The sequence below is a fragment of the Paroedura picta genome, chromosome 12, assembly GCF_049243985.1.
Source record: "Paroedura picta isolate Pp20150507F chromosome 12, Ppicta_v3.0, whole genome shotgun sequence".
Lineage (NCBI taxonomy): Eukaryota > Metazoa > Chordata > Lepidosauria > Squamata > Gekkonidae > Paroedura > Paroedura picta.
This window is the reverse complement of record NC_135380.1, coordinates 22612752-22626711: the sequence shown is the minus strand read 5'-3', so window position 1 is coordinate 22626711 and position 13960 is coordinate 22612752. Positions and strand designations below refer to the sequence as shown.

At 48.1% G+C, this 13960-nt stretch overlaps 1 protein-coding gene across 6 annotated transcripts in view; it reads left to right on the top strand.

Moving 5' to 3' along the window:
- ANK1 (ankyrin 1) overlaps nucleotides 1–13960 on the top strand; it is a 169149-nt gene that overhangs the window by 125074 nt on the left and 30115 nt on the right. For 5 of the 6 annotated variants that reach the window (XR_013225981.1, XM_077306434.1, XM_077306436.1 and 2 more), the window contains exons 21-30: nucleotides 829–924; nucleotides 1014–1086; nucleotides 1823–1846; nucleotides 3467–3563; nucleotides 8108–8189; nucleotides 9175–9272; nucleotides 10239–10463; nucleotides 10766–10920; nucleotides 12054–12265; nucleotides 12782–12986. Coding sequence is in view for 5 of the 6 variants with exons in the window: in XM_077306434.1 (XP_077162549.1) it covers nucleotides 829–924; nucleotides 1014–1086; nucleotides 1823–1846; nucleotides 3467–3563; nucleotides 8108–8189; nucleotides 9175–9272; nucleotides 10239–10463; nucleotides 10766–10920; nucleotides 12054–12265; nucleotides 12782–12986 (1267 nt within the window). In the remaining variant the exon portion in view is untranslated. The remainder of the gene's footprint in view (nucleotides 1–828; nucleotides 925–1013; nucleotides 1087–1822; nucleotides 1847–3466; nucleotides 3564–8107; nucleotides 8190–9174; nucleotides 9273–10238; nucleotides 10464–10765; nucleotides 10921–12053; nucleotides 12266–12781; nucleotides 12987–13960) is intronic. The other variant, XM_077306435.1, reaches the window with a different exon arrangement.

Below are 13960 nucleotides of genomic sequence, written 5' to 3'. Positions count from 1 at the left end.
TCAGTCAAGGATCAGGGTATTACAGACATTCTCTAGGGCTTATTCCATGTAGGAGGCACCACGATAAATAGGAGCATTTGCACAATATTGTGCTTATTCTGATTACAACTTGTGTACCACCCAGGGTTGCTGTTCTTTTAAACTGAAACGTATTTATTTATTTTATAACCCGCCTTCGCCACTGGAACTCAAGGTGTACTATAAAGGAAAACATCTTTTGATTCCATTCCAAAGGGCAATGTCGGAGCGTTGCTGTGAGCAGAACATCCATGTGGGCACTCCTCACAAAGATGTGGAAGAAAGAGTTACGCTCCACATTTCCTCTGCCTTTCTCTGGGCCCTTCAAAGAACTTCTTTACTTTTCTCAGCTGAGCTGCAGTTTTACAGTGCGGTTTAGCTGGGAAAGAGGGACCTTCCAAACAGGTCAGGTAGACCATCTCCTAGAGATCAGTATAAAATGTATACAGTCCCCCTGAAATGAAACCAGGAATGACTGAGAAATGCACAAGCAATGCATAAGCATCACAGAGTGTAAGATACCTATGCTTCTAATCCTTATGGCTGTGGAGATCTGTCAAGAAAAGCATTGTGGGGAAAAAAGTGTTTGGGTAAATTTTCAAGGGGTCCAGAGTAGGACTTAATTGCCCTGAGTAGCTCTTTCCTTTTCCCTTTGATAGCAGAACCAGAATAAGTTATGCAAGATAAAAGTCTTTACATTTGTATAATTCATGCAGGTTAAAGATTTCACCATTTCTTGGTGCTGAATTTTAGCTTTCACCCTTTTAGTAGCATGCATGCTACTAACACGAGTGTCTTCTCTCTTTGCAGAACGGTGCCACCCCTCTGGCCATTGCCAAGCGGCTGGGTTACATTTCTGTCACTGATGTGCTAAAAATTGTGACGGAAGAGACTATCAGCTTCTTGGTGAGTCCCACACCCAAGCTAGCCTGCCCTGGAGGGGTGGTTGTATAGCTTCAGGGCAGAACTCTCACCCAATTCTTTGCCTCATGCAGTCATTCAGTGACAAGCACCGCATGAGTTTTCCTGAGACAGTGGATGAGATCCTGGATGTTTCTGAGGATGAAGGTGAGTCCCAGGGATGGGCTTCCCTTGCTCCAAGATTAAAGGGTAGAAGTGAGTCATCTCCCCCACCTGGAAGATCCAAAGAGCCCCTTAACGAGAGACCCTCTCCAGACCGCTGTCTTCCTGCTCGATGAGACCTCTCCCTCATGATTCCCTGCCCTGCTCCACGTTCACCTCTGATACGATCACATTCTTCTTTTCAAGCCTTAATGAATGATTTTAAAAATAAGTTAGTCTCAGCAAATCCCCTTTCTTTGAGCTTAGCATGAGTGGGCTGATGCCCAAAGACCCTATCTCACTTCCACTCTGTTGCGGGCAATGCCACACTTCCAAAAGAGCGCAGAAAAAATGCAGTTCAACGACTCAGAGAATCTCTGATTTTTTTTTTAAAAAGAAGCAAGTTTTATTAACTTTCATAACCTGTCAATCTAAGTCCCCTTTATGGCCACAAATATATGCCTGTGTGTATGGGCATTGCCAGAGAGGCAGGTGTATGAAGGACTGAGGTTTCAGCCCCATGTGTAGCTCTTGCCTCTCCCTAGGTCCAGTGAAACCAAATGTACTCAAACACCCAACCCTCTGTGGGAGGCTGCCAGGCAGGAGCAGTCTATAAGCTCCCTCTTTCTAGTTCTTTCTCCAGACGCCGAGTTGCCTGGCCCTTGACCGTGAGCTGCTTGCGCATGGTGCCCACGACCTCTGGCCAATAGTTCAAATCTCCTTTTTTTTTCTTGCTTTCTAGGCACGGCTCACGTAACTCTCCTGGGTATGGATTGTGTATTTGTCACCAGGCCTCGGCTTGCCCGCCCAGCCCATCTGCCCCATTCCACCCCATGTTGTGACTGCCCAGGCCTCACCTGCCTCCATCCCATGCCATACTCAGCTTGCGGTGGGCCAACTCGCCCACCTGCCCACTTGCGTCTGTGGCCATGTGGATGTTGGGTGGGTAGGGAGGGCACTTGCATGGATGGCCACCATCTCATTTCAGTTGGGCATTGCTTTGCACCAGTCTGAGCCCTACAAGCCAAAGAGCAACTGTGTGAGGGCCAGGCCTGTCTATCTGGGCATTATGATCACAGCCTGGATTAGCACTTCTCTCCCTTGGAAGGAGATCTACTTTTCCCTGTTACTCCGTGGCACACGCACACACACACACAGCCCTGTCTCACTATTGCTCTTTTAATCCCAGCTGCCTCCTTCCTATTTCTGTCAGGGCATATACCACAGGTAGCCAAATGGTGGCTCTCCAAAAGTCAGGGACTATGGCAAGGGCTCATGGTAACTGTAGTCCATGGACATCTGGAGAGCCACTGTTTGGCCACCCCTGATGTTTACCATTTCTCTTCTTTCCCACATCATGGTGCAGTGGTTAGGGTGTTGAACTAGGACCTGGGAGACTCAGGTCCAAACCCTCACTATGCCATGGGCTTCTGTCTCTCTCAGTCCAGCCTACCTCATAGGATTGTTAGGGGGAGAGAATGCTGTTTTTAGCCAATTTGGGTCCCCTTTGAGTAGAAAAAACAGGATATAAATAGCCAAGTAATATATCCTCCCCATGAAGTTGACTCATTCCCCCTCTCCAAATTCCTTTCCTTCCAAGAGTTGGTGCAAGCAGTCCCTCTGGCCACTGATTAGCTGGCACATAATGTGAGGAAGGGTAAGTTTCCTCCCTGCTGCTGTGCTCCTACAAGGAGTCTATCCATTTTTTTCCCCAGACCTGTGAAGGAACTCACTGGTCAGCCATGCTATCAAAACCTATTAAGGCTAGAGACACTATTTATCCAGACAGATGAGTGGGCTGGAAAGGATTGCTGCTTGTGATGTCTGCACTTATTCAGCTTTTGCCTTTGAATAAAGAGGTCTGGTACATTTCATATTGGTCCTCAAACCTGCAACAGCAGGCGGAAAGAAATGCACATGTACACCATGAGAAGTGAAGCATCTTGGGAAAATTGACTGCCTCCAGCCTAAAGCCAAATATAGACATGGTTAGAAAGGTGTAGGTGGCCCTTCTCTGTGGCTGTATCCTGTGCTACCTGCGTGATCATGTAGAGGTTATCCAGGATCACATAGATTCTACCCTGGACATTGTATCTCAGCCATAGATGGTGCCCATGTGTTCCACTGATCCCATGTATTGCCATCCTTCAGACATCACTAAATGTAATGTGGGGTTGAGCCATGTTACTCTTACAACACACAAACAGAATCTGAATTTGCTTTTATTCACTGCAGTGAGCGGTGGGGCCTGACCCCCTTGGTTGCTCCCTGGCCTGTATTCAAGGGGAGAGAAGGTTCCTGTGTTACAAGATTCACCAGAAAAACTGCGGTGTTGTGCTCAATGAGTACCAATCAGTCCTAGTTTTCAGCCCCTTCTCTCTTTCAGGAGAAGAGCTGGCTGGGACCAAGCCACACAAGCGGGGCTTCCACTATCAGGACGATGAGAGAGAAATTGTGGAATTTGTCCCAAAACTGGAGCACACGTAAGACACGATGCATGAGAAGGGGAAAGGGATCAGTGGGAGACTGTGTTCATGCTGAGAGCAGCTCCTCCTCTCACCTGAGACTGGGCCCATCCATTTGGGTCCATGATTTGAAAAATCCAAATGGTGCCTAGGCATTCTTGTTAATTAACATGGGATGCAGTCCATTGGGAAATTCTCCTGCTGAAACTCCATTGAAACGAACTGGAGATGCATGATAGCATGTCCTTGCACAGTTCCCATTCCTTTCAGTGAGAGTTGTGCAGGAGAACTTCTGGGTGGGTTGCCTCACAAGAGTCAGGTCTGCCATTCTGCTACCTTAAACAGCAACCAGAATTTGAAGTCTCATGTGGTAGAGCGGCCTCTACCCAGAGACCAGTGCTTATGCATTCACTCAAGCTTGCCTGCACACAAATGCTAGTGCATGCATGTGCTGGCAGTCCCTTGGATGAGAAGGGAGCCTCCAGAAAATTTCTCATGCTGCTCCATGTGGAGGTGGAGGTCACAGTCATGTGTCATTGCTTGGAATTACCTTCAGTGGAGTTCAAACCCACCCACTTGGGTCAGTAACCTCACCATGTCTCAAGTCAGAAGTGCTTCTTCTGATTCCTACTGTTGCTGAGTTGGCATAGCAAACCAGCGGCAGATTGTTTTTATGGGTACAGTGTGCCCTGGGATCCTTCCATAACAAGTCTTGCTCATCTTTGTGGCTTCTGACTTTCGCGGGCTGGCCATGGAAAGGACTGGCAAGCTTTATAGAGAAGTTTCTATGGCCCAAGAATGGTCTGCTCCCCTCCAGAGTAGTCTTTCCTGCCCAAAGGGTCACATGATGGAGGAGGGGTGAGCACTTGTCCCTCAGTTCTCTTATTGTTGCCATAAAAAGAGGACATACCAACAGCCTGTCATTGATGCACTGTCTCGGTTTTTTGGATTCAGGGCACTAATTGGTGTTCAGAACCTGAATCAGAAGATGTCTCGATGCCTTCACCAGATGACACATTGGACAAGCTGTTAGCTCCATTTCCCGCAGAAGATTTAAAACTTTATGCTGAGCAAATCATTCCTATGGTTAAAACCATAAATCTAGAATACCTCTTTAGGAACCCCAGTCTTCGGACCCAATAATGAAAATCTTATATAATCCAGAACCTAAGCCTATGGCTTTACCATCTCTACAAAGCACATAAAATATTGCTATGAACACTTAGTCCAAATCAACATCCAGTGCAAGAAGGTTGTGCATACCTCTGTCATCACCCAAGAGCCAACTCCCTGGTCTCCAAGGCCCTTCCATCTAGAGGATGTTCAGGTGCTCACTCAGCACCAGTGGACAAAGAGGGCCACAGACTTGATTGCTTAGGCTGGAAGGTCTACTCATGAGGAGTAATGGGACTGCAGGTGGCAGATTTTACAGCCATAATGGGCCGATATCAGATGCTGCTATGGGATAGGATGTCTCAAATTGCAGATTAAGAAAGAAGTCTTTAGCTAAAGATCTCATTTTAGAAGGCTAAAACCTGGGAAAGCAGCAACAGAATGCAGCTAGGCATATTGTCGATTGCCACAGTAGGGTTATGGCTTCAGGGGTTGTTATAATTCCTTATAATTCCATCAGCAACCCATGCAGCTGTTGCAGGGCATATGAGCCCTCCATGGGATCCTCCGCTGTGTTTTGTACCAGTTGTAATTTCTGGATCAGAGCCAAGGCCTCACATAGATAGCGTTACAGAAATCTAGCCTGGAGGTGACGAATATGCAGTCTTGCCTTTTGGGCTAGCGTCAGCACTACAAGTGTTTGCCAAGTGTATATCAGTAGCCATCTTTTACTGGAGGCTGAGGGATCTACCTATACTACGAAGACTGGCTCTTCATAGCCAACTCCCCAGGGACTCTGAGGGACAATTGGATTATGCTCTGCAAACCCTAAACAACCCTTAACAATGAGGAGAAATCTAGCTTTTCTCCTTCTCAGGCAATAGACTTCATAGGTGCTAATACTGATTCATTAAAGGGTAGGGTGTTCTTGCAATTATCAAGAGCTAACCATATTAGATCAGTGGCCCGGAAATTCTTAGCCTGCAGATTTCAGTCTGCTAGAAACATTCCAAGATCAGTCAGATATATGGCATGAGCAACTTTTCATGAGACCACTCTAAAACTGGCTCCTATGGAAAGCCTCTTGTGAGTCTGAGATTGGATGGAGAGCTTTGATTCCCAGATTCATACTTAGAACTTGGTGGACCAAATTTCCATATCTGCTTTCATTCACATGAAATACAAATCTTTACAGATGCCTCCTTAATAGCTTGGGGATGGAGTACCTTATGAAGTTAAGGATCTATGGTCTGAAGCTGAAGCTGAAGCTGAACTACATAGTAAAGTTTTGGAGCTTAGGGTTATAAGAATGCTCTTGCTTATTTTACAGAATTTGCTGTGATCCTCCCTTTCTGAAATGCTGTGTAGATAAAGTGATCCTGAGACCATTCCTGGAATTCCTCCCTAAGATAGTCCCCTGGTTTCATATGGGTCAGGACATCACCCTTCCAGGATTTTTTTCCTTTCCTGACTAATACATGAGAAAGGACACTGATTACATTAGATGTTAAAAGGGCTCTTCTATTTACAAATTACAGAGGGTTTTAGGAGTATCAGAAATGTATCTGCTTCAGAGGGTGTAGTAAAAGGAAAGCCGTCTCTGCACAGACGTTGTCTAGATGGATAGTTTTCACGATTAGAGCAGCATACGCTGAAGCAGGTAAGAGCTGTCCAGTCACGATATCTACACACTCTACAGGAACTTAAGCTTCTTCAGCAGCCTTTGCATCCAGGCTTCCTCTTGAGGATGTATGCAAGGCAGCTACCTGGTCAACACTAGGTATATGGCATTACTCCATGAAAGTCAACTCCCAGAGAGAGAGACAGCTGTGGAGGAAGTGATATTAAAATCAGTCTTATGCTGACCTAGCCTACACCATCCTCCTTGGTAAGTGAACTTGCTATTCTCCCATGTGGGACTGCACAGAAGCCACAAAGATGAAAATGGGGTTGCATTTAATTGAGTGGTCTTCTGTGCAAGCACACATCCCTCCCTCCTTTCCCCACTGTGGAGTTCTCTATTCATGCTCACTCCTTATGGCAGCAAAGGGATAACTGGGGGAAGAGTGCTCACCCCTCCTCCATCATGTGACCCTTTGGGTGGGAAAGGCTACGTTAAAGATGAAGTGGAGGGGGAGCTCTCTTGGGCTCTCGAAATTTCTATATAAAGCTTGTTAGCTCCTCTCCATGGCCAGCCTGTGAAAGTGCAGTCCCCATGTGTGCCTGCACAGAAGACCACTCGAACAATGATTACAGGTAGGTGCAAACCCATTTTCTCCCCTGTTCAATTGCAACCACTTATCTCCATTCACGAGTTACAACTCTATTGTCCTTCTCAAGCAAGACTTCCCCTCCATCTGCCCCGCCATTCAAAGTCTTCCAATTGCAGCTACAGTGGAGGAAGCGGAATGCAACTTTCTCATTCTCCTTTTATCCCCATCAGTGCTGGTGGGTCTAAAAGGAACAAGGAACTGCAGCACAAGGGCCTCTGAACCAACAGGGAAGGGTGCCTGGTGCAGCAGGAAGGTCATGATTCTCTCACACTCTGCTTCTTCCAAACATTCCCCTCATTGGGAAACAGGAGATTGATTCAGCATCTTTAGTTGGCAGTGGACCCTCTGCCATACTGTGGGCTTTGACAGGCGCCCTGTTTTGCCAGCCTTGGCCCTGGGGACAGGTCCAGGATGGGTTGAGCCAACTGTTGGTTTCCCATAGCTATCCTGAGGTCAACCTACAGGAGAAGGTCTCCAGAAACTTTCTCCCATTTCTAGTGGCAAATCACAGCACCAAACAGAAGCTCAGGAACCTTTAGCTTGAATGAGTTCTTGTCAGTGGGTCAGTTTTTGTAACGCCTTACTACTCCTAGTCTGTATTTCCTTTGTTAGGGTCAAGCTATGTGCATTGTTGCAGTTGCTCAATTTAAAACTATGGACCTACACTTCAGGGGCCCTTGATATGGACCACGTTGTCCTCTAGGGAAAGGAGGAAGGCCTTGAATTCTTCTGCCTGTGCCATTTCTCTGATCAAAAATGCTTCCCCAGTTGCTTTAAGCCCCAGTAGGGAAGAAAGACAAGAATAACAAAGCTGCTTGTTTTGTTATCTTCCACAGAGCGCTTGAGGCAGCTAAAGGGGGAGTGGGATTTCCAGCTAGGGGGAAGGTGTGGGTGGTGGAAGACTTTGCTCCCCCTCCCCCTGATCCTTACAGCTTCCTCAGCAAAGGCTGATTTTTAGGATCAGGTTGCACAGCTAACTTGAACATCATATGTTGTTTGGCCCTTAGCAAGGGATGAGCATCACAGCCGCTTTCCATCTAGAGAGATCTCTTGAGTTTTTGAGGCAGAGGAAAAGCGGCTTGCTGGGGTCACAGACTGCACGGTTTGCAGGGACCGCCGGAGAACTGTTCCTTGACTCTATCCCCTCCCCCCCCTCGCTTGTGTTTTGCCCCTCAGGAGGGAGGAGTCACCAGCTATCCCACGAATCCCTTGCGTCACGCCAGAGACGGTGCTGATCAGACCCGAGGAGCCAGAGCAGGTGTGTGTCCTGTTTAGCGGGGTTGGTGGAAGCAAGTCTGGCTCACAGTTCTCCAGGGAATGAAGGGGAGGTTTCTCCCTGCAGTGGAGCCTTTCGAACTTTCTTCCATCAGGAAACTTTTTCTACGCTCTGTCAAGGACTCTCCCATGTGCCACAGAGGACTCTTGTGTTCTAGAGCAGGGGTAGTCAACCTGTGGTCCTCCAGATGTTCATGGACTACAGTTCCCATGAGCCCCTGCCAGCAAACGCTGGCAGGGGATCATGGGAATTGTAGTCCATGAACATCTGGAGGACCACAGGTTGACTACCCCTGTCCTAGAGTGCATGTTCTGCTCACACAATGTATTGGTTGCAGCTCACTTGGGCCTCCCTTTTACCCTGTGCAAACTGAGGGTACGCCCTGCATTGCACCCCACACTTGGCTGTATCTGCAGTTTGCAGGGGAAGTTTGTCATGGGTGGGCAGGACTGTCTGTTACAGCAATTCTTCCTTGAGGAAGCCTGATATACTACTGAGGAGCCGCAGGGTTCCCTGGAAACCAGCTGGAAAACTACTGTAAGAGGAGAAACCCAGGAAGAGAACTGAAGGCTCCATCTTCCGATTGTTTTAAACGCAGAGACTTAGCCCTGAAGCCTTGCCCCAGTTGGAATGCCTATGAGCATACAGGGAGTCCCCTTTTCCACGCCACTGTGTAACCGCAACCTGCTTCCGTGCATCTAGTGTTGCAGGAGAGGACATCCCATGACCTGGGGCCCGTAATTGCATCCAGGATTAGGAACTAACCACCAGATGCAGGGCTTAGGTGAAACCTCCTAAGGCTGGATCTCAGAACCTGCATGGGGTGGAGGGAGGCTGAGTGCAACAGAATAGAAATCGGGTGTGTCTGTAGGCATGAATGCGGTGGAAGGGGAAGCCCGGTAGTGTTGCAAGAGCTGGCAGGGCCTAGGCCTGTGTTTAACAGGAGCTTTGGTTCTGTCCTGCATAGCCTTCCAAGGAATTTGATGAGGAGTCCCTCATCCCCAGCAGCCCTGCCACGGAGACCTCTGACAACATCAGCCCGGTGGCCAGTCCTGTTCACACAGGGTGAGTTGTTCCCCTTCACCCCACAGGGCAGGGCTGACCAGTGCCTCCAAGCAGAGGTGTGCGCGACCCCAGGAACGTTTGAAACTGCCTTCCTTATACCGAGTTAGACCAGTGGTCCATCTCAGCGCAGTGTTGTCCTGCTCTAACTGGTCATAATGGTTTCAGGCAGAGATCCTTTACACTGGAGATGCAGGAGATTGAACCTGAGTTCCTCTGCATGCAAAATATATGCTCTGAGCTCTGGCTTGCTAATGCTTCATGAACAGGATTGTGCACTAGCTGTGAGCATCTTACATACTGCTTCTGTCTTTTGTCTGTTGCTGGTCTTTCTCTTTCCCCTCCTGCTCTGACGATATCTTCCCCTTCAGTCTTCCTTCTTTTTTAAAAACAACAATGCTGCTGCTAGTGTGGCCCACTTTAGGATAAGTTGTATGCATTTAACTCCCTGTAGGGGTTGCAACATGCCCAGTGAAGGCCAGCAACTAACACTAGCCATGGGGAAAGGGTAGGACCCAGCTGCAGGCTCCTCTGCCCCTAAGGTTATGGGTGTGAGATCCCTGGGAGCTCCATTGTTAGCTAGAGATTTTGCAGCTAAGGCTCAAAGTGGAGGACGTGGGAATTCCATGACTAGATCTTTGAAAGCTCAATTGTACCTGTGTGTGGCCCACATTTGGATTGGGGGCAAGGAGGAGGGAGAAGAGGGAGATGAATTGGACTGCGCATGCTGTTCTAGCTCCTCAAAAGAAAAAGACAGGCACAAAAAATGGTGCGTTTTTAAAATTTGTTTCATGCACTAAAAGCAGAGGGTGTGGGGGACAGATTTGGTGATTCCAAACCGTGGGAGGTGGGAAGGTTAAACCCTTCTTCCTTCCTCACATTGCTCTGGTTCTAATATGGACCATGCTTAGCTGTATTTTGCCTAGTTCAATCCTAAATCTTAACCACCCCATCCCCTGCCACACACAGATTCCTCGTAAGCTTCATGGTGGACGCTCGTGGTGGTTCCATGCGCGGCAGCCGGCACAATGGTCTACGTGTCATCATCCCGCCCAGGACGTGTGCAGCGCCCACACGCATCACCTGCCGTCTGGTCAAGCCTCAGAAACTGCCAGCGCCACCCCCTCTGGCTGAAGAAGAAGGACTGGCCAGCAGGATTATCGCCCTGGGTCCTGCAGGGGCACAGTTCCTCAGGTGAAAGCCGGTATTCTTGCTAGATCTGTCATTGCAGATATCGGGCAAGGCTGCTGTTGACATGTAGGGCATTTCTAAGTAAACTGGATGGGCTGTGTGAATCAGAGCCCCTGCCATCATTCACCCGTGAGGTGCTTGGGGCCTGCGAAGGAATGTGGACAAATGGCTGTTCTTACTTCTCTACGGTACAAAGCAGAGCCAGTAGCATCAACAGCCAGCTTAGTTTTCCTTGTCTTGTTCAGTGCCTTGGTGAGAACAACATGACACATCTTCTGGGGTCTTAACACTCAGTTCTCCCACAGCCCTGTAATTGTGGAGATCCCCCACTTTGCGTCCCATGGGCGTGGCGACCGGGAGCTGGTGGTTCTGCGTAGTGAGAATGGGACTGTGTGGAAGGAGCACCGCAGCCGTTACGGGGAGAGCTACCTAGACCAGGTCCTCAACGGCATGGATGAAGGTACGTAGGGGGTGTCTTGCAGGAGGACAAAGATTCAGATAGAGCAGAAGCTCAAGTCTCCAAGAGCTAGGATCAAGTTTGGAGTGTATCTGTCCGGATATCTAGTGTTAGAGCATAAGAAGCAAATGCACTGAGCTGAGGATGCTTTAGGCTGATCCTGAATTGAGCAGGGAGTTGAACTAGATGACCTGCAGGGTCCTTTCCAACTCTATGATTATATGATAGAGCTTTGCAAGTGTCCTGTGCATTCTTGCATATCAGGATGAATAAGCAGAAAGGCTGCTCACTTAGATATCAGCAGCTGCCTTACAGCAGCCCATGTCCCTCTCTTAATACATTAGATGATCAGCTTCCAATGTGGTGCTGTGAAGAAAGCAGATGTTTCCCATGCCTGGACCAGGGGAGAGGGTGGCACAGAGCCAGGCTTGAACTCTTGCCTTCCTCTCCAAGCACTGCACTGTTGCTCTAATTCTGGCTTGGTAGGGGAGAGTAAGAACAGCTAGTTTATTTACTTATTATATTTTTCGTTTGCCTTTCCCACAGAGGCAGATTACACAGTGTAAAACAATGCAGTCCTGAGACACCTGGTAACCAGGGCCATGGGACAAGGGATACAAAAAAGGCTTCGTATTACCCTGTAACTGTTCTATCTGTCCTGCGATGTCTTTACTCAGAAGGATTCAAGTGGGTAGCCGTGTTGGTCTGAAGCAGCACAACAAAACAAAATCGGAGTCCAGTGGCACCTTTAAGACCAACAAAGATTTATTCAAGGCATGAGCTTTCGAGTGCAAGCAACTCAAGTGCTACTGAAGTGCTACTGCTTGCACTTGAAAGCTCGCGCCTTGAATAAATCTTTGTTGGTTTTAAAGGTGCCACTGGAATCTGATTTTGTTTTGTTTTATTCAGAAGGAAAAGGGAAAATGTTTTCCAGTTGCTGGAAATATTGGACATATGAAATTGACTTCTGCTGGCTCAATATCACCCTGTTTTGTCCCTTAGTTAAAATTGAATTAGTGTCTTGGGGTACATCACTAGATCTATGCCCCATGACACCAGTAGGCAGTTTGCCATTCCTCATGTTTTGGGAATTGTGGCTCCAGTGCTCTTCCCCCCCGTTGTTGCCATCCTTGCAGAACTGGAAAGCCTAGAGGAACTGGAGAAGAAGAGGATTTGCCGCATCATCACCACAGATTTCCCTCTCTACTTTGTGGTCATGTCCCGCGTCTGCCAGGATCAAGAGCTGATTGGTCCAGAAGGTGGCTGTCTGCAGAGCACATTGGTATCCATGGTGCAGGCCACATTCCCAGAAACAGCAGTCACCAAGAAGGTCAAGCTAGCTCTTCAGGTATCAAGATGATGCTTCCTCTGTAATGGGGAAGGGCAGAGAGATTCAGTCCTGAGTGGGCAGGGATGTGTGCTTTGCAGACTTCACAGAAAAGGCCACAGGCATTCTGCAATCAAAGGAATCAAGAAGTCTGCATTAAGAGCCAGGGCTCAACAAATCTGGCATAGTTAGCTTCTCTATGTCTCTCTGAATATGAGACAGAAACTGGCTCTTCCTGCCCCTCCATTTGAAAGCTGAGCTTCCTGTGCCACTGAACAGTCCTTGCTTGTGCAAAGACATACCAGCTGTACACAGGCCTGGCTTTGGGTCTGTCTGCCCTGGGACCCACAGATGTAAGTGTGATTCACAGCCAAGGACTTCAAGCTCTGTTTCCTGCTTCCTCCTCAAGTGTAACCCATCCATTGGGCCCCCAGCCAGGCCCCCTGGCCCCACTGGCCATTTCTCTTTCCATTGCTTTGGCCCTTTTGATGATTTCTTCTCGTTGCTGGGCTGATCTCCCGCTTGTTTCTCCTAAAGGCACAGCCAGTGCCGGATGAGCTGGTGACAAAACTGCTGGGGAACCAGGCAACTTTCAGCCCGATTGTGACAGTAGAACCACGCCGCAGGAAATTCCACCGCCCTATTGGACTGCGTATCCCCCTGCCCCCCTCATGGAGGGAGAATCCCCGGGACAGTGGAGAGGGTGATACGACCAGCCTCCGCCTACTCTGCAGTGTTATAGGTGAGATGGATAATCTGGCATCATACGTCAATTGGGTGGGCTGTTCCTTTGAGGACAGCAGATTCTAGGGTTCAGAACTGGCTGAAAGTGCTGCCACCTGCTTTCATAGACTTGCTTCTTCATTTTAAGGAAATAAGAAAATGTCTGTAACTACTCACAATGGCGTATCTAGGGTATGGCTGCCAGTCTCCCATCCCACCTTCCAGTTGGCAGGGACAAGCTGTGAGACTTGTTGTCCAAGATCCTTACACCTCAGTGGGGGCAGTGGGACGTCAGACACCAGGGCAGGCCCAGTTAATGGGTGGACATTTCTCTGCAGAGATCCCAGTCCCTGCATCACAAAGCCCCATCCTCCTGCCTGCCCAAGGTGCCAAATAGAGTAGGTACACGACTCTACTCAGTAGCAAAATACAAGGTCAAAGTTATTCTCACTTCTGGTGAGTAGAAATCGACATCAGAAACTCAGTACTGCCAAGAAAAATGGCAAACTGATTTCAGGTTTGTAGCAGCTTGAACATGTTCTGATGTAATTACACCATGTATTTCCTGGTCCCTGTTTCACATTGTAACAGGGAAATGTTTCTAAGTATGACAAGAGGTAGGTTAAATTATATGTTAAGACATGAGTACATTAGACAGTAGCTGCCATTTTTAGCAGCAGCCCTGTGCTTCGAGTAACTTGTAGTTCTGCTCTCTGATACTGATTTACATATGATATGTTCTAAATGCACCATCCAAAGCAGTCTTTGCACACAATGTCAGAATGAAAGATACATACCTGCTCTGAGCCCTTCAGTGGGGCTTATGTCAGAACAGTTTGATAGATTGTGCCTATGGGTCAGATCTTACCAGTTCCCACTTGGCTAACCACAACAGTGTCTGGAATCTTTTGCTAGAGGTGACTGCTTCACCTTTGTACCTCTTTTTGTCTTAACAGCAGAGCTGGGGATTTCTTTTGCATTTTCTAAAGCAAG